This window comes from Pelodiscus sinensis, chromosome 6 (assembly GCF_049634645.1).
Source record: "Pelodiscus sinensis isolate JC-2024 chromosome 6, ASM4963464v1, whole genome shotgun sequence".
Classification (NCBI taxonomy): domain Eukaryota; kingdom Metazoa; phylum Chordata; order Testudines; family Trionychidae; genus Pelodiscus; species Pelodiscus sinensis.
Genome location: NC_134716.1, coordinates 53250028 through 53268749, shown reverse-complemented (window position 1 = coordinate 53268749; position 18722 = coordinate 53250028). Strand labels below are relative to the sequence as shown.

The 18722-nt window shown below is 40.9% G+C and overlaps 1 protein-coding gene across 3 annotated transcripts in view; it reads right to left on the bottom strand.

The window, feature by feature from the left end:
- The window catches only part of ZNF608 (zinc finger protein 608), a 121357-nt gene extending 114538 nt beyond the window's left edge, over nucleotides 1-6819 (bottom strand). For 2 of the 3 annotated variants that reach the window (XM_006130110.4, XM_075931932.1), the window contains exons 1-2: nucleotides 6515-6819; nucleotides 2406-3450 (exon numbers count right to left, since the gene is read on the bottom strand). In XM_006130110.4, the coding sequence (XP_006130172.2) occupies nucleotides 2406-3284 (879 nt within the window). In that variant the 5' untranslated portion in view covers nucleotides 3285-3450; nucleotides 6515-6819. Of the gene's footprint in view, nucleotides 1-2405; nucleotides 3451-4328; nucleotides 4415-6514 lie in introns of all 3 variants that reach the window. The other variant, XM_014577046.3, reaches the window with a different exon arrangement.
- Nucleotides 6820-18722: the final 11903 nt, after the last annotated feature.

The following is an 18722-nucleotide window of genomic DNA, read 5'->3' as shown; positions in this document are numbered from 1 at the left end:
TCCTATGCCAAAGAGACATTATTTAAAGAAATTGCTCTCTGGAGTGAAACAGTAAGGGATGTTGTTTAAAACAATAAGCCAGCACACCAGCATGATAGACAATGGCCAACACTGCAGGACTCTTCCTGCAGGACTCTAACGTGTGAAGCCTGTAGTAAAGTTACTGTGTGCCAACAGCAGTGGGTGTTTGTGGGATTGTAAGCACCAAGAATTCTATAAAGCTAAGAGCTGGAAAATAAGGTGTACCTTTGACTCAAAACTACTCCTAGCGTGTTTGTTCTTAATTTACCTACTATCCTATTTACATTACACTGAGGGAAGATTACTTGAAAGTATGAATTCATTCTTCATGCAGTTTCCTGTGTGACTAGAGTGAAAAGAACACAAAAACTGGAGAAACCATACTACTCTCTAATCTCTGTTGCCATGACAGCAAGCCTTTGAGATACTGAAATGTTCAGATTGCCAGCTAAACAAAATTGTTGAATGTGAACATTTGGCTGAAAGATTAAAAGGCTAAGGGGGTTGCAAAAGGGCAGTACCTCCCACATTCCAGGCAGCCACGGAATCCAATCAAATGGCTCTGACTCTTTAACCACAACCATTGTGAAGACTGGATTAGGGCAATTTATCTAGATAGTTAAAGCAGATTAGAGAACTGCAATTTGACGACTACTGGCAACAAAAGTAAATGCCTACTGTACTAAATTAGTAAAAAGACCATAGGATTTTAGGACACAGTTGAGAGTGAACAGAAGAGCTTTAATAAATCGGCGTGCAAATTTACACCTATGAATTAATTAAACCAACAGTTTTTCTCATCTGTATTTAGAAAAGTTAAGAGATGATTCAAATTGACCTGTAAATATACTATCCTTAAAATGAAAAAATACCTGCAATATGAAACTCACATGTGCTCCTCATCCAAGACTTTTGGAACTACCTTTCCGTTTTCTTAACAAATCTAATCCTATCAATAGCCCAAGAGTTTATTGACACATTACACAATTTTAAACATCAGCAATGAAACACAGAATGAGGCTCAGAATATGTTGTAAATAGCATAAATTTTCCCAAGGACTTCAATCCATGTGGACTCTGGTTTATAACTCTGCACACTTAATACTAACCAGAAAGTTTTCCCATAGCTTAGAAGTAAAGTCAGAGTTGTAAAGGCAGGTAATTTAAGAACAATTCTAGGCAGTCAATCATGCCACAAGCTAATACCCTTAAGGTTCTGGTTGGGAGGGAGGCAGGAAGGAGGTGTCTGAGAAGGTGTCTTTGTTTAACACAACCTGTAGAATTCATTTGACTCTAATTATGGGCCGACAATAGCTTCTAGAGAAGAAACCTTCTGCCCTCTGGATAGAACAATTGCTGCTGACACTAGGGAACTTGCCTGACCAAGCAATAACAATAGCCAAGTCTTTCCCCACCCTCTCCTAACAATACAAGGCCATTTATTCCTTCAGAGAGCATCCTGAAAGAAAAAAGACAGAAAAACAGACAGAAAACACCACTTGATTTCTTTCACACATTTCGACCACTCGGCAAACAAGAAGTTCACAGCCAAGAGCCTAGAGGTGATCAGTGCTCAGATAAAAGACAGACTGCCCTGACAGGAGACAAACTGTTCCCCCACATTTGAGAGAAAGATAGTTTGTGCACACATCACAGTACAAGGTGCACTCCCCTCCCCCAACTCCTTTCCTCCTGGCCAATTATTATAGACACTGAGTGCCTTCTGGCTCAGCCCTCCCCATTCCCCCCGCACCAGCTTCCGGGGCCTCTTGTCTGTTGAGCAAACACAAGAGCCCCCCTTTCCCCGACACCCAAAACTAGGGTGGAGGGAAGAGCCGAAGTATCTGGGGATGCATCCCTCCTCCTTGCCACAATCTAAACTCCAAACAGAAGCTTGGGGGGGGAGAAAGGATGTGAATTTCATTTCCACCTTGGCAGAAGACACATCCGCTTGTATACTAGAGTGCACAATAAAAAGGGTAGTAAACAAAACCCAGGCAGCTAGGACTGAGCCACACACACAAACAAGCCTCTGCTCCGCAAACACGTGTCCTCGGCTGCTGCAAACATCCCTCCGGAATGTTACTCTCAGAACAGCCCCATCGGCGAGGCTCACTTCGAATTCTCCTTTAAAATAAACAAAGGAGGAGACAAGACAACACGAAACAAAACACGTTTGGCGGGGGCAGAGGGGGAAGAAATTAGAGCGAGGAGACAAAGAAACGTCAGCCTAGCATCTTCTCCCCGGGAAGGGGGTTGGGACACAGGGTTTATACGGATATCACAAACACAGAACACAAATAACAGGAGCCAAGACGACAGCTGCGGGAAGTTTGTAACCGACACAGGGGGAAGGAGCTGGGGGGAAGAGGAGCTGGTCCTACCTTTTCTGTTTTCAATTTCTTGATTCGCCTGTGGTTCTCCTCCTCCTCCTCTTCCTTCTTTACCAAAATAGAGTTCCCCATTAACCCTGAATCCGGGGCGATTTTGTTCACCTCCCCCACTGTGGAGGCGGCACAGTGGAAGGGGCTGTTGCTCCCACCACCGCCTCCCTTGGTCCCGAAGCCATACAGGTGCCCAGAGGGAGCTTGGCTGTTGCCACCCCCACCGTTGGGGTGGCCCTGCTGCAGGTCAAGCTGCTTGTCCTTCCTGGATTTCCCCGCATCCTTATCCCGCTTGGAGCCTCTGCTGCCCTGGGCTTTACCTGGCTTCTCCTCTTTGTTTTTCCCGCAAGAGGCAATAGGATTGTTGTGGCTGGTGTTGTTATTATTGCCGTTTGGGTTGCTGCTCACACTTTGACCCAGTGCTGAATTCATGCCAGTTGCCTCTCCAGGGCGCCCTTGGACTTCCTGCCTCTTGCCAGCACTGCTGATCTCAGGAATCCCATACAAGGCAGCAGAAGGCAGAGATTTATTAGCATCCTTAGAAGTTTTACTCCTTTTCACTTTTGATTTGCCAGTCTCTTTGTGAGAGGAATTCCCCTGGGGGACTGGGGGCTGAACAGAAGCAAATTTTAGGCCATCAGCTAAGGTAGCATTAGCCCCACTGGAAGCCAGACCCCCACAATCCTTGGAGCTGGGGGTGGTGCTGCTGCTGGTATTCGTGGAATTATTCATCTCAAATTTCTGTCTGTCCTTCTCCAAATCGGCGTCCAAATCGATTATTAAATTTCCAACCCCGATTTCCCAATCATCACCACTGTCATAAGTATCAACCGCGTTTGGATCCACACCTTTTCCTGCAGTGGAAGTGTTCACTGACATCCTGAAGATGAGATCTCGAGCATAAAAATCCGATGAACTTTCCTTTGGAGATGAGGGGACATTCGTTAATCTCCGCTGGACTTTTTAAAAATTATTATTTAACTCCTCTTGTCTTCCTCCCCTGGTATGTATAGGTTTATACCCTGAAGTCCAGGTCCACCTTTTCCTGTGAGGAGGGGAAAAGTCGAATATTTCTTGTCTGGATAATACCAGAATATAATACGATTAATAGAGGGGGTAAATTGGGGCGGGGGCAAGATCATTCAATAATTCCACGTTTTATTTTGTTTAAAAAGTTGTTAAATACGAGGCAATTGCTGTGATTATATTAGTGAACATCTTGAATCTACTTGCATCCCAACATCCATGATCACTCTTAAAAAGTCTATGTACCCGGAAAAAAAATCCCAAACCACCCTAACTACATGATTTAAATCCACAAATTCAGAGAAATCCAGAGTTAGGGCTGGTGCCTAGCTGTAGGAGCACATATGTAATTTAAACTCCTGGACCCCTACTTCAACACAAAAACGAGATAGGAAGGACGACTCAGTGCATTACTTGGATTTTGTGATTTTAAACCGGATCTTTGAAGTTTTGTGACTTTTCAATACTATCTTGTGCCCCAATTTTACTTAACCTTTGGCAAAGGTGAAAGGAGGCATGAATCCTGTTTTTCATTAATATAAGACAGCTTCCATTTAAAAATAATATATAATTTAAAAGGTTAGTTTATTTCAAGAAATATCCCACTCTATGGGTAAAAAGTGTCTCTTCTTTAAAAATAATATACCCAAGAGCATTCTACAACCAGTTCTAACGCACTACTAGGTTACACAATTGCTCAGTCTGTTAAATATAGTATTACTGACTGTACAGGAAACTGATTAAGACATACACTTTAAGTGATCTGCACCAAGGTGGCCTCAGCGACCGCAAATGAGTGTGTGTTTGACAAAGCTTAGTTAAAACGATTTTAAAGGGATCTATCCATTTTACAGTTGACTGTCTCAATATTTATACATATATAGGCATATTGCTTACCTTTATTCCTTTATCATTTTTAATTAAGCCAGCAAATCAAAATGCTGTTTCCACTCGACTCAGCAACAACTCTGTGCCTCATTTTACTTAAAGAACAAAGTGATCAAGAAGTAAAAAAACAAACAATATCTCAGCCAGTATAATCTCTCAAAAATATATCTCCCCCCATTTTGACACCCGGATCAGGAGTCCTTTATTTGTTTTGTTTTTCCTCCTTTCTTAAAAAAAATGATGTTCCTCAACTTTAAAAGCTGGAAGATAGTATTTCACATTCAGAATAGGAGCATCAAGGACCTATTTTTGGTTTGTTTGTTTGTTTCTTAACAAGCACAGAGATGTAATAATAACAATTTTAAAATGTTTTCCAACTTCACATTCCGTCTTCAACTCCAGACTTCAGAGCCATCCTGATCAGTAAGTAATGATCCCATGAAACAAACCTACAGGCGTCCGGTTGTTACAAGACAGAATGTGCTAACATCGGGATAAATTAGTGAAAGAGAGGAAGGAAAAAAAAGAAGAAAGGACTGAAAATCTGGGCTGGATTCCGCCTGTTAGTCGGGAAGTGGCATTTTTTTCGCCCGTCCTGACAGATCTGATTTCTTGAACTAACTTAAGGGGGGAAAGGAAGGGGGGAGTGAGGAGGGGAAGGGGGGGCGAGAAAGAGGGAGGGGAAAATCAGTGTTCTGATAAACCAGTTATCAGAACATTTCGTGGGAGTGGAGGAAAGAGGGTGTTTTAAAATTAAGTAACTCTTCCCAAGGGGGAGATCCGGATTTATTCCCCCCCCCTTTTTTCTGTTGTAAAAAATAGCATCCGAACTACAGTGTGTGGTTGGGGGGGGGGGGGGCGTGGAGGAGGAATCCGGGAGCTCAAGCTAATCAGTCACGTTTCAAGTAATTCAGTAATTAGAGACAAAAGAGATAAAATAGACGTTTGGTGGTTGTTGTTGGGCTTTTTTTTTTCAAGACAATTTTTTTTCTTATTGTTTTATCAAATATTACATCGTCTTTTTATTTATTCCCCTCATGTCCCCCTCTTTGCCTTTAAGTCAGATGGTCTCGGAGCTTGGCTTAGTATTTTTAATTAGCTGGCGTTTGGAAGCTAAAAGCTGTAATGAATTGTTGATGGATTGGAAAGGAGAGTTGGTTTGCTGGAAATGTTAGGGCAGGAGGGGGGATGGGCGAGTTACCAACAACCAACCATCTAAAAGGAGCGATTTTGTTACAGTTCAAGCCTTTCACATCACGTGACGATCAAGGGCTCAATTGGTTGTCGTGAGAACAAAAATGGGTGACAAGCGTATCAAGAAAATACTGATCTGGTCTTTAGGAAAAAAAAACCCCTTAAGGTCTGTTTCTCTCCCTCCCCCTTCTGCTGCTGGCACAGCTACAAGTTATGAATGTGAAACATTTCTCTCTGAGAACTGGGTCTCTGAAGTTAGGAATGAGTGAAATGTACTGAACACCACGGAAAAGCATATGTTAGCGAAACACCTTATAAAAGCTTTCCTCAAGTTATCTGCAATTTGTAGTAGTTTAGAGACAAGAGGATGGGGGAGGGTTAGGGAGGTTATTTCAAGGTTTTAATGCCTTCGTATATAAAAGATTAAACATTTGATAGCTTCCAAGTTAGCCTCCATTCTAAACCCACCATAGATTCTGTTGGGGGGGATGAGGGTTGTCGGGCTTTTTTTGGAGTGGGGTTGTAAAACATATGGGCGTCACCAACCCCTAATTTAGCATTACATTGTGGGTATTAACATGTGACGAGAGAAGAAAAACTCCTGCTCAGCTAAGCTATTTTTGTACCCCATAGGTTCTATTAACAAGTTGCTTGCTCTTTTTACGGGAGATTGAGTGTAGAGCGAGAGAAAATATGCTGGCTGGCCTGTAGTTGTGTCACTTTTATTTTCCCCTCTTGGTCACTTAAAAAACCAAAAAGGTAAAAACGTCCCCCTCCCCCAACCGAGTGCACCGTCAATATGATTTGTGTGAGAGGCTACAATGCTTTCACCCTCACCTTCATATCCCTTAGATAACTCAGCCTACTCGTGGTTTTCTGATTGTTGTTTTTAAACACAAATAATTAGTTCCTTATTTCAATGCACAAAACTCATAATACTCCCCTTTGCATGAAAAAAATCCCCTCTAAGTGCTATAGACACACCACGCAACCGTACTTACGATCTGTATTGGATCGAGTTGACCTTTTCCTTCTAACTGCATTGAGTATGTTTTTGTTGCAGCCGCTTTTTATTTTTGGAAAAAAAATCTAAATTTCTTCAACAGATTTATTGTGTTTGGAAGAAAAGAGCACCAGATATCATGAACCTTCCTTTTTAAAACAAAATTTAAAAAAATAAAAATCCCCCTGCACACATATATACACATACACACTACACAACAAGCTGGCTTTACTGCAATAGTGAGCAGCAGAAATCAGAACTGGAGAAGGGAGAGTGTGTGAAGCAAGCACAGACTCTGTACCTGAAAGGGACTTTTCTTTGTTCCCAATGCCCTTTCCCATCTGCCCAATCAGAGACCAGCTTTTATGAAACCGGGCTCTCTGATTGGATAGCCGCTCCTCTCGGCTGCCGAAGGGGGTGAAAGGGAGAAACACACACGCATACATACATAGAAGCCTTGTATTTTGCAATCCTCAAACTACATTTAGTGCTACAGCAGGCAGCCTCCTGCTGCAGCAAGATACAAATCATGTTTCCCATTTCAATTACAGCATTATCCTATATAACATTTCGTGTCAAGACAACCAAATAAGGAGGCGAGCAGCCCAGCCAAGCCTCACACAGTGGGAGGAGGGCTTCCTCGTTTGCTTTTTAATTTAATTCCAATACAATTTTCAAACCAACGGTGGTGGTGGTGGGGGGGGGGGGAGTTTCTGTTTCACACGGGCAAATTAAAATTTCATTCTCCGTTGTTGAATGCCCCCTCATTCAGAACTGTAACCGCTTGACACGAAACCGAGAGGGAGGCAGTTACGTGAGTGCGATCATTTTCATGTTTAGCCAAGGAGAAAAGCAAACAACGTATTTTAAGAAGGGGAGGCTGAGCCAAGAACAGAACTGGATTCCATTCCTCCCCCTCACCCACCCTTGCGTTAGAGAGACACTCAAGGTACCGCAGCAGCGTGGTCGGTGTGCCCTTATTCCTCAGCCTGTCCCTTCCTCGGCGTTTATTTCATGTTCATTTTTACCGTATGACTTACAGAACACGGTGCGGTTGCTCTGCTGTTGGAAAAGCACGTAACCCTTTTGTTTCCAGTTTCCTGATTTATTGCTGCAAGCACTGAACTGTGAATGCAAGCGACCATATAACTACCACGTGAACAACACCCTTTCACAAGAATCAGGGACACAAATCTTTTCTAGCAGAAGGCTTTGTCTTGCGTCAAAAAAGGGGAGGGGGAATCTTAATCAGTTCTTTTGTTCAGGCTTCGATCCAAATGTGCTTTAAAAATGCATTTGAATTTATTTAAATTTAAGTACGTTCCTTATGCTGCTTAAATTGATCAGCTTGCGCAGCCCCTCCCCCACTCCCTTTGTACAGAACAATTTCTACATTCAAAGGACCCAACAAACATGAATATCTCGTCGAGAATTAAATTAACTACAGGACGAAAAGGCTGATAACTCAGATAATGTGTCTCTGCGGCCACATATCATGAGGTTGATGGGGTCTCGCATGAAAATAATAGTTTGTATGGGTAATTTAATATTAAAGTCTATTAACTACCATAGAGTCTGGCTAACTATGCGCTTTTATTTTTCATTTATGTCTCATTTCAAATCCTCTCTGCGTGTATCTCGCTGTGTAAAGTATCTCACTCTGAAAATCAATATTGGACTTTTCTTATCTTTGAACAGCTAATTGAAAAAATTGCCCAAATCATAGTTTCCGGAAAGAAGTTAAAGCATGACATCTGTAATACTGGATACAGATGACAGTGTGACAAGATACGCTTTTTGGACTTTGTCCAACTCAGCAAAGTATGTGCATTCGTGCTTATATGGTCGACACTTAAAATCAAAAGGGTGTTTAGTAGAGTATTTGCAGATGGAGAAACATTTTAGGACCTGCTCATTTCAGAAGTCATAGTGAAAGCTTGGCTAAAAACCACTTCTGATTTAGTTATCTTACCAAAAGACTAGACAGCCTATGTTCTTTAAATCCAGTCTGGAGTTGGTGCTGCAATAAACAACATTCTTCGCTGTGGCGACTGCATACTTCTTTCCCCTCTGGTCGCATTGTGAATCACAACACGTCTGAATTATTGCTAATGTATCATATAAATGAGATCGTCTTTAAATTTAACGAAAACCATATTTTAATGGCCGTAAACTACAACAATGGGTCCTGTCTCCTGTTTTCCTTTCCCCGGCTAAACTGAAATTTGCTGAGAATAAAGAGCGCACCTCATGCCATATGTTGTTTGGCGAGCAACGCTTAAAATTGCCTGGAAGGAACGATATATACTCCACTTCCCTTTCTTTTAAAACATTTCACCTCTTGGTGCTGACAGAGGCGGGTCTAATTTGCGCAGCTAAGGTAGTTGCTAGCACAGCCCGTGGTGACATCAAACATTTTAAATTGTTAATAAAAATGCTAGTGCACTCTAAGTAGAAAAAGCATTTAACGACAGTTGAGAATACTTGTTGGGGGCGAGAAGGAGGATTCTTGAGCAGGGTTGTAATGTAAGCAGGGTATGCTGTATAGACTCTCCTTTATAGTCAGCCCTCCCACACAGGCACTCTCACAATACACAACACGGTGCCAACAAAAGTAAGTGCTTGCAAAGTGCCCACTTCCAAAGCAGTATGCAATGCAAATAAGTGTAAACACTGAAGAATACACGGCTACTCTTAGCTTAGATGATCTATACGTTGACATGCACATATCTGAGGTCTGAGGTGGCACAGTTGTGGAAATCTGAGAGTGTGAATTGAAACTTTATTGTAACGATTAACCTTTGTGCTAGGGAAGATTTTAAAATCAGCAATTTAGAGGCTACTCCCTCTCCCTCCCCCCTCATGTCTTAATGCAGATCGTTGTAGCTGTGTGTGATTTTTTTTTTTTTTTACAATATGTATTTTACAGATTTAGGTAATAGCCCTGATTTTTCAAAATCGACCTCTGTTTAGACACGTTTCACTTTGGGCTGCTTCTTGTCTGCAAAATTACAGTCATTTGCACGTTATTATTACAGTGAGTAGGAGACAGATTGTATTTAGCATTGGGTGGGGGAAGGGCTATTATGGGAAGTGATCTGCTACCGTCAGCACATAATTTCAGCCTGAAGAAAATTGCTTCTGAATGGCTGGTCTGTTAGGTAGCCAAGGAATGGTCACTGGGCAAGACTGCAAAAATGCGCCCACTGCTTTATCTGCATTAGTCAACCATTACAGTTTTTTTAAAAGGACGGTCTATAGAACAGATGTTCGTGCAACTGAAGCTGACGTTGTGTGGATGAAATAGTCTCACCTTATCTCGCAGTTCCTTGAACTCGGAAAATCCCCAATACATATCGCTACATGTCTTGTGTCGTTTATTATTAAGAAGCTCTTTGGAAAGGAACAATTACACAGCGCCCATTGCCTGGGGTTGAGCACTCACATCGTGAGTGGTTGCAGAAAGATGATTTAAAACAACTCTTTTCTGAAGGGGAAAATGTCCTTCATTCGAAAAGAATCCAAAGCCCTGTATATGAGTGAGTGTTCAGATGTTTTCCCACTTTTATTAATTTCTGCCTGCTCTCCCCATTGAAGTACAGTTTTATACACAAGCTACTCATTTTAAAAGACCCACCCAAGCCCAATAAACCTAGGGATGTTTCTCTGACATACCAGAACCTTTGCTAATTAAAGCATGTGTAGGCTGTTATGACTCTTGAATAAAACCTTATTCTATTTAACAAGCCAAGCAGACCCATCAAATTTGCTGTAAAAGTTTACTAGCAAAAATCTATTATGTGAAATCTTTTGGAGGTTTGAAACCTATTTTTGTTGTGAACAACTGTTTCCTGTCCCCCACCCCCCCAAAAAAACAGCTTTTCAAGAAGATGAATTGGTACAACCAGAGAATATTAAACAAGCCACAGAAAGACAGAAAGTTGTGTTGTATATTTGCTCAGCAAAGCTCTTATTTTTCTTTCCTTTAAAAGGCTGAAGTGAGCCTGGAGTCCAGCAGCCAATCATCATTATGGAAATATGCTTTTAAGCCTTTTCATTGGCTGATGCTCAGTCCAGTATGTTCAGTTAGCAGCAATACAGCAGAGTCTGCACACTGGCCTCAGCCTGGTTTATGCCTTTTGTGGAGGAAAGAGTCAGGTCATCTTATTTTTCACATTCACTGCTCCACAAAGCATTCTCTATAAACTAGCAGTTAACCACTGAGAAACATATTAGCTATATGCAAATATATTCCCACTGGGAAGATGTATTTCTGTTAAGACTAGTCCCTCTGAAATGTCTGGTTTTAAAATAATTGCAATTTTTAAAATTGTTTTATTTTGTAAACAAAAACTTAAATTTTCATATGGGATTTATTGATTTGATTGTCTAAAGATAAGACAAACCCTGGCTCTTACTCTTTGTTTCTGATTTGTAAAGGGACTGTGGGGGATTTTTTTTTAAAATAAAAGAGCTGAGCGTGTATGTGTAACAGTGTCAGTGCTAAAAGTACCATAGCAGCATTCCTTTCTTTATTCTGACATCCAGAATGGGACAATATCTATTTGCCTGTGAATTAATTTACTAGATGAATTAGGTAAAGTAGAATGCAATTTTGTTGTACATAGCACATTTTATATACATTTCTATCACTATTTTATATACAAGGCACACTATGGCACTTTTGAAAGCAATTAATTAGATTCTTGAAGGGTAATGATTCTATAGACAACTTGAGTTAGCAAACATTTCATAAATAGACTTACACGGAGTCTATTTTACTGAAAGAGAATATTAGCTAGGTATTCCCTGTTCCTTTACATCAATCTTTAAATTTCACCTGAATAATCAGAAGATACATCAGTTTGATCTAACAGGTCAGTCTCTCTAATAGTTCAGGATGCAGATAGGTATTGCTGTGGATTCATATGACTACAATTCACGTCAATGCAGTTCAAAGAAATGAAACAAGTGATCAGGGGAATGATTTATGTAAGATCCATATGTGCATCTGTGATAGACAAGAGAATAGTTAAGAGTCAGGGACTGAGAATAATAGAGAAAAATTCAGCTGAAGATCAGGAAAAAAATCTTTCCAGTGAGATGTATTAATCTGTGGAATAGCCTCCCAAAGGAAGTTGTTAAATCCCATTGCTTGGGACTTTAAAACTAGGTTGGACAAAACACTAGAAAAATATCCTGGAGGGAGCAATCCCATGCTAGCAATGAAATGGACTGAATGATCTAATAAGTCTTTCCCATTTCTAACTTCAGTGATTCTATGAAATCCTGCAGTAGAATTTGAGCTACTGACCTTTTGACCCAGACATGAGTGACCAGCTCAGCAGCAGAGATACTCCATTTTTTGTTATTACTGAGGCTGTGTCTACACTTGTACTTGCTGGACAAAACTTTTGTTATTCACAGGTGCTTCTTCTCCCCACACACACACCATGAATGACAAAGTTTTGCCACTGCAAGTGTTCATGTGAACCCTCCTTTGTAGGCAGGAGTGCTCTCCTGCGGGCAAAGCAAAACCCGCTCATTGGGGGTAGACGTATTTTGTCAGCAGAAGTGCTGACAGTGTTCACACATGCTGACTTTTAGCGACAGGGCTGTATAAACACATCACTAAAAGCTGCATAGCGTAGGCATATCCTGAGTGTGTTGTGTATAAAACACATTCTTTTAAATCAGTAAATTGTATATGATAGGTAAAAAAAATGTGTAAATGTACATTAGACTTTTCTTATAGACCTAATATGTTATATAAGCAATTTTTGTATACCAACTTTCATATAAAACATCACAATGCTTCATAGTGAATTATAGTCTGTAATACAAGTGATGTATGACATTGGAATATTTTATACTGGTGCTATTCATAGTTATGGTAGTGCGAAGGTGAAGGAGTGTACAAAGGCCAATGGCAGAGTGCCATATGTTAGATTTTCAGGGAGAAAAAAAATGAGCATGGGGAAATGAAACTAAGGCTTAGGGAATAGGATTAGATTGTTTTATTAAAGAGAAGGCTAGGAGTCATAGGCCAGGGAGAGTGGAGATGAGTCTTGAATTGGAATTTGCAGAGTGGTGGTCAATTAGGCATAGGGAGTAAGTAGTCTATACTAGAAAATGTGGGAGAAGGATATATTGTGCTATTTGAAAAGAGGGCAGACAGAAATCTGACACTGGGACTACGTCTAGATTGCAGTCTAGATGCTCTTTTTCGAAAGAAGCTTTTTCAAAAGTATCTTTCAAAAAAGCCTCTTTCGAAAGAGGTTTGCAATCTCTTCTTTCGAAAAAGTGAGCCGCTTTTTCGAAAGAGAGCACCCAGGCAGTCTGGATGCTCTCTTTCGAAAAAGCCCTGTTTGCATTCAAGAACGCCTTTTTTCAAAAGAGCACTTTTGAAAAAAGGAGTTCTTCCTCGTGAAATGAGGAGTACCGCCGTCGAAAGAAAAGCCACGTTCTTTTGATTTAATTTCGAAAGAACGCGGCTGTAGTCTAGACGCAGGTGAAGTTTTTTCGAAAAAAGGCTACTTTTTTTTAAAAAAAACCTGCATTCTAGACACAGCCTGAGTGAACAGGAGGGATGAGACACAATCAGATAGAACAAATTAGGAACAGGATCATGATGACTAGAAGGCAGAGTATATACTGAAATTTGAAATAGAGTGAATTTGTGAAAATTTCTGAATATAAGGATAATGTGTTCCTACCACTGGGAGGAAGGAGAAGATGAGCTGCTACATTTTAGACAGAATAAAGTTTGGAGAGTTGTGACACTGGAATTTCAGCAAAGAAGTTATCAGAATGTGTTTGGAAAGTGACAACTGGCAGCGTTACTGGCCTCATAAGTGTAAGAGAAAAAAGAGCAGCTCAGAATTAATATGAATGCTTGAGTTTCTGATAGCAGGGGTGAGTGACATTAGAAGCAAGGAAATACATTAGGTGATGTAGCTATAGTTGAGAGTGATCCTATTATAAATTAGTAAATCTACTAGAAGTTACTATACGAGGTCCTGAATGGGAAACCACATCTCCCTCTCTGCTACATTCTTCTCACTGGTATGTCTGCTGGCTCTCTTCCTACAGTGGGACAAGAAGTAGAGACACAGAGGCTACATCTAGATTGCATCCCTTTGTCGACAGAGGGATGCAAATCAAGCATGTCTAAATTGCTAATGAAGCAGGGATTTAACTATCCCATGCCTCATTAGCATAAACATGGCCACCGCTTTTTTTCGAAATGGAGCTTTCCAAAAAAACGGCAGTCTAGACATGGATCTGTTGAAAATAAAGCCTTTTTCAACAGATCCTGTATTCCTCAAAACATGAGATTTATAGGATCTGTTGAAAAAGAAAGCAAGCATGATGTGGACCACATGGTAAGTAGATCTAAGCTGCATTGATTTGAATTATGCTATTGATTTGAAAATGTAACTCTAATTGTGTAGCTTAGATAATATTCTGTCAGGAGATCTGTTTCTTGGGGCAGGTCTGCACTTTGTCACTCTGGAGGTTTTGCCAGCATAGTTATGTCACTACTTTCTCCCAATGCATCTGCCTGACATAGCTATGCCAGTATAAATGTTAAGTGAAAAAAAAATGCTGAATCTGAAAAAGCTTGCTCACCCATACATTCCTTACCCCTCATGTCAGGCAGATGTGTGGGGGAAAAAGTACATCCCTCTAGTGACATAGCTATGCTGGCAAAAGCCACAGTCACGTATCTCTCCTGATGGTGTCTCAGGGCAGGTCTACACTATGGGGACAGGTCCATCTAAGCTATGCAATTTGATGAACGTTTGTAGCATAATTCAAATCGATGCAACTTAGATCTACTTACCATGGGGTCTACACCTCGCTTGTTCAACAGAAAAAAGAATCCTTCATTGACTTGCCAGAGCAAGTAATCACACCCATGATTGGTAACTCAGGAGTGAGGCAAAAGAGCAGTAGAGCACTGGAGAAGAAGCATGGATTACACGTAAGAAGCAGTGAGGGCACAAACAGAGCAGAAATAAGATCAGATATAGATTTCAGGACACATGTAAGATATGTGTCCAATGAAGATGCAGTGGCAGGCATTGGACTTTACACAGTTGCTTAGATGTCCTATTGTGTTAGTAGTGTCTGCAAGCCAGTCATGTGGCCGCAGGTCTTAAGTGCTCCAATAAGAGTGCTCCCATCTCCTCTGGTAGTGACAAGGGAATGTCAGAGAACCATAGTGCTCAGGTTCTATATCTGCATCCTCATATCTTCAGGTTTAAAAAACCAGACCTATGAGGAAAGATTAAGAAAATCAGATATGCTTAACCTTGAGAAAAAAAGACTGAAGGGATCCTGTTAGTTTCCAACAATGTTAATGGGAATTGCAAAGAGGATGGTGATTAATTGTTCTTCCTGTCTACTGACGGTAGAAGTGTTAGCCAGTTAAATGTACAGTAAGAGAGTTTTAGCACACATATTAGAAGAAACTCTCTCACTATAAGTAAGGGCGGTCAGTGAAGGTAGGGGTGGAGGAGGCAAACCCCCAGCTCCACTCCAGCCCTTCCCCTTCTACTGAGACTCTGTCTCACCACGGGAACCATGCTGCCTCCTCGCCCCATCCACCACAGGCAGGCAGGGCAGGACACCATCTCTCCCAGCAGGGGAGAGGGCGGGTGCACATCCCCAGCTTTCCCAGAGCACAGGGAGATAGGAGGGTGCACGTCTCCAGTCTCCCCAGCCCCAGAGCATGAGCAGGGCGGGTGCTGGATGCAGCAACACTCCATCCCTAGTACGCCTAGAGTAGGCATTCTGGGGGAGGAGTGTGGGCGGGGCCGGGATGGCGGTTTGGGAAGACAATGCCTTTCCTTGCTTACCATACCAGCCTATGACTATAAGGATAGTTAAATATTGGAATAGGAAGGTTGGTGTATATGGCATCTAGCACAATATAGCCCCAATCCTTAGGACCATTATATGCTACCATAATATAAATAATAAATCATAATAATTAATTATCACTTTTATGAGAGAATAGTCTTGAGTTAACCTTGGATAAGTTGTTTAGGCCCACATTTTAAAACTGTATGCATTATTGTGCATGCTCCCAATTTGCATAAACAGAACACCTGGTCTATTCACAATCTGATTTGCATCCACATATTCCAGACTTGTATGCACACTTCTGCCATTTTGCATGCACAATCAAGAGCATTGGTGGGTAGGTGTCCATCATTACAGATATATTTTGAAAAATTTAGTCTCACCATCTCAGGTGCTATCTTCTTTTGTAAACCCAGGTAATAAAGATTTACCAAACTTACAATTATGGTTTGAGGTTAGAGTTTAAATTCATGCATGTTGAGTTCAAGTGTACTGTAGCTAAGAATGCCCTGCTACTACAGGGAAAGTGCTGTAAAATTCAGACATTTTAATTAATTAATTATGAATAACGCTAATAATATTTCCATATAAAATAAACCATTCACTCTTGTATGGAAGGCAACGTCCGCAGCTGAATCTGCTGCCTACCACATGGAGGAGAGATTCAGCTGCTGCACAACCCTACCTCTGGAATTGCATTAAGGAAGTAGGAGGGATGTAGGCAGGAAAATCACTCTCACAGGAAGTCTGCAGAAGCCAAGACTGAATTATCTTTTGTATGAAACCCCTCTGTCCCATGGAACTTTTTCACAGGGCAGCAACCTGTGTTTTCCCAGCAGCTGAAAGGATGCAGGCGAGGAACAAGGATAACTATAGTGTCTGTGCACGTAGTCTTGACATTGTTGGTCCTGTGTTTTCAGCAAATGTTTTTAAGATGATTGTGAACTTGAGATGATCTATGATGTTTCAGATCCAGAGGCTCTTCTTCAGCCATCTTTCAATGGAAATACTGTCCTTCCCACAGAAGAACTTTAGAAAAAATCTGCAAAGATCATTTTTCTTGGACCCTTACTGTTTCAGTAGAGAACAGGCTGGCCCACAATTACCAAGCATGCTTAAAAGCTAATTCTTGAATGCCAATTAAATGACACATATTTTATGCCCTACTGAAAAAAAGGTTTAATCCAAAATGTAAAATAAAGCCCCTGTAAAACATATTTTAACCCCCTCGCTCCAACTCCTGTGGTATAGAATCATATTCTTAAATAAACATTTAGCTGGTAATGCTGCATTTAGCTGCCAACAATCCCTTAATGTTGAAGGGCAGCATTCTCAGGGCTAGCCTGATGAAGGGGGCGGTATCAGGAATGTTGGCTGGCAGGTGACCAAGATTCAACCCTTCAAAGGACTTTGACTGCAGTCCACTGACTGCATGATCAGTTTCCGCTGAACCAGGTATTCATGGAGTGTGTAGTGAGAACACTGATAAGGCTGCCGCACATTGGCTTGGCAAGCTTCACTTCCAGTTAGAACATCTGGCTTCCCCTCACCCCCCGCCTCCTTATAAACTTTATTTAAAAACTCAACTGTTTGGGGGGAAAGAGATTCTGTTAAGGGAGCAGAGGAAGTGACCGTCCTAGCTTAAACTTTATATTCCAAGTTTTAGCCTGGAGAAAGTGTTATGACCTCTAAACATTGTTGAGATACCTTTAACGACAGCAGTGTTCATAGGTGGGACTACACTATTTAAATTTTGAGAAATTACTAAAGATTCAAATATTGTCCTGTGTGAAATGTGTCTAGCCATATATCTAATTTCTTTGCTTAATATATACCTGTTTAGTGAAGAGTCTGACTCCACCCCCCAAAAAAAGACAGCTAATTGGTAAGCCTCATTTTGTTTTGTTTGTGCAAAAACATGCCTGTGGTGTCAAAAGCAAAGTCGTAATCAAATAATATTGGTATTCCAGTTAAAAATGGCAAATTTCTTCAGAACTATTTAATGCGGTAGCATTATCTTAGCATAAATCATTTGCATATATAGCATACATAGGTTGGGACATTTGAAAAAACCCTACACTCTCCCCAAAGCCCTCAGAACTGCAATATATAACCACCATTCTTTTGCATCCTATACATTAAAACTGGATTACAGTTCAACTACCTTGGTACTTCTTTCTACCTGTTAGTTTGTAGGAATACATCAGAAATTTCTAAAAGACAAAAGAATAAATGAATAGCAAGCCAATATGTTTGATCTTCCAGATTCTGATCGCCATGCTCATGTTGAATAATTCCTTATTTTGTCAGTAGTCCCCTTTACTTCAGTGCCAGGAAGCATGGCAGAATCTGAGACTAAGGGGAAAAAGAGTAGGAACCAAATATTATTTGCAGGATGTTTAAACATGTTCACACTTTTATGGTCACCATAAGATTGCACACATATGTTGCTATAGAAAAACAAGTTTATCGTATATCACAACATCCAAGATTGCAGATGATTATTTCTATTTTTAGTTTTCTAAAGGGTGCTTATCCAGAGCTTGTGGAAGATGTGATTGCATTCCTTTTATTTCTCCCCATTTTCACCTTATTAAAAGTAGAAACTGTGCATCTGAAAAGAAAAACACGAAGAGGAGCCCCCAGTGTTATTACTTTGGAGTGCTGAGAGGTGGAGGATGAAAAAGCCATTGGTCTCAGTTTTACTACCACAATGGCCTTTTATGAGAGGGATTAGATACGCCTAGAACTGGTGCAGCATTCATCGCTGCCCTGGACAACAATCTGGGGGGGGGGGGGGGGGGGGCGAAGACAATAAAAATCAGTTTGTTGTAAGGTTAAATCACCACAGACTTGCTAGATTGGCTTTTCAGATTGTTTTTTGTTTGGGAATGGGGGTGAGGGGAGCAAAAGAAATATAGCTTAAAAGCTGATTTCTCTGTGTGTGTGTGTGTGTGTGGTGTGTGTGTGTCTCTGTCTGTCTGCGTCTCTCTCTCTTTTCCCCATTGCAAGATGTAGCATTCAGAAAACATGTTGAGCGAGTTGAGGCATTAAAAAGATCAGTCTTTGGCTGTTGAATGAAAGACTGTTGTGCGTGTGACTCACATACTAAATGGAAATCTGCCTTCAAAGCCTATTTTCCTGCCTAATTATATATACACAAAATGTAGCTGTCTGTTTCAATCAAATCATAGGAAAAGGAATAAAATTCCTCTTAACATGCAATTTTCATGGTTTGTCATAACCTTAGAACACACACGGCTAATACAAAAAAAGGCAGTACAGCTGCAATGTCCAGATAAGGCTCCAGTAATTGTTTTTACTTTTAATTATTA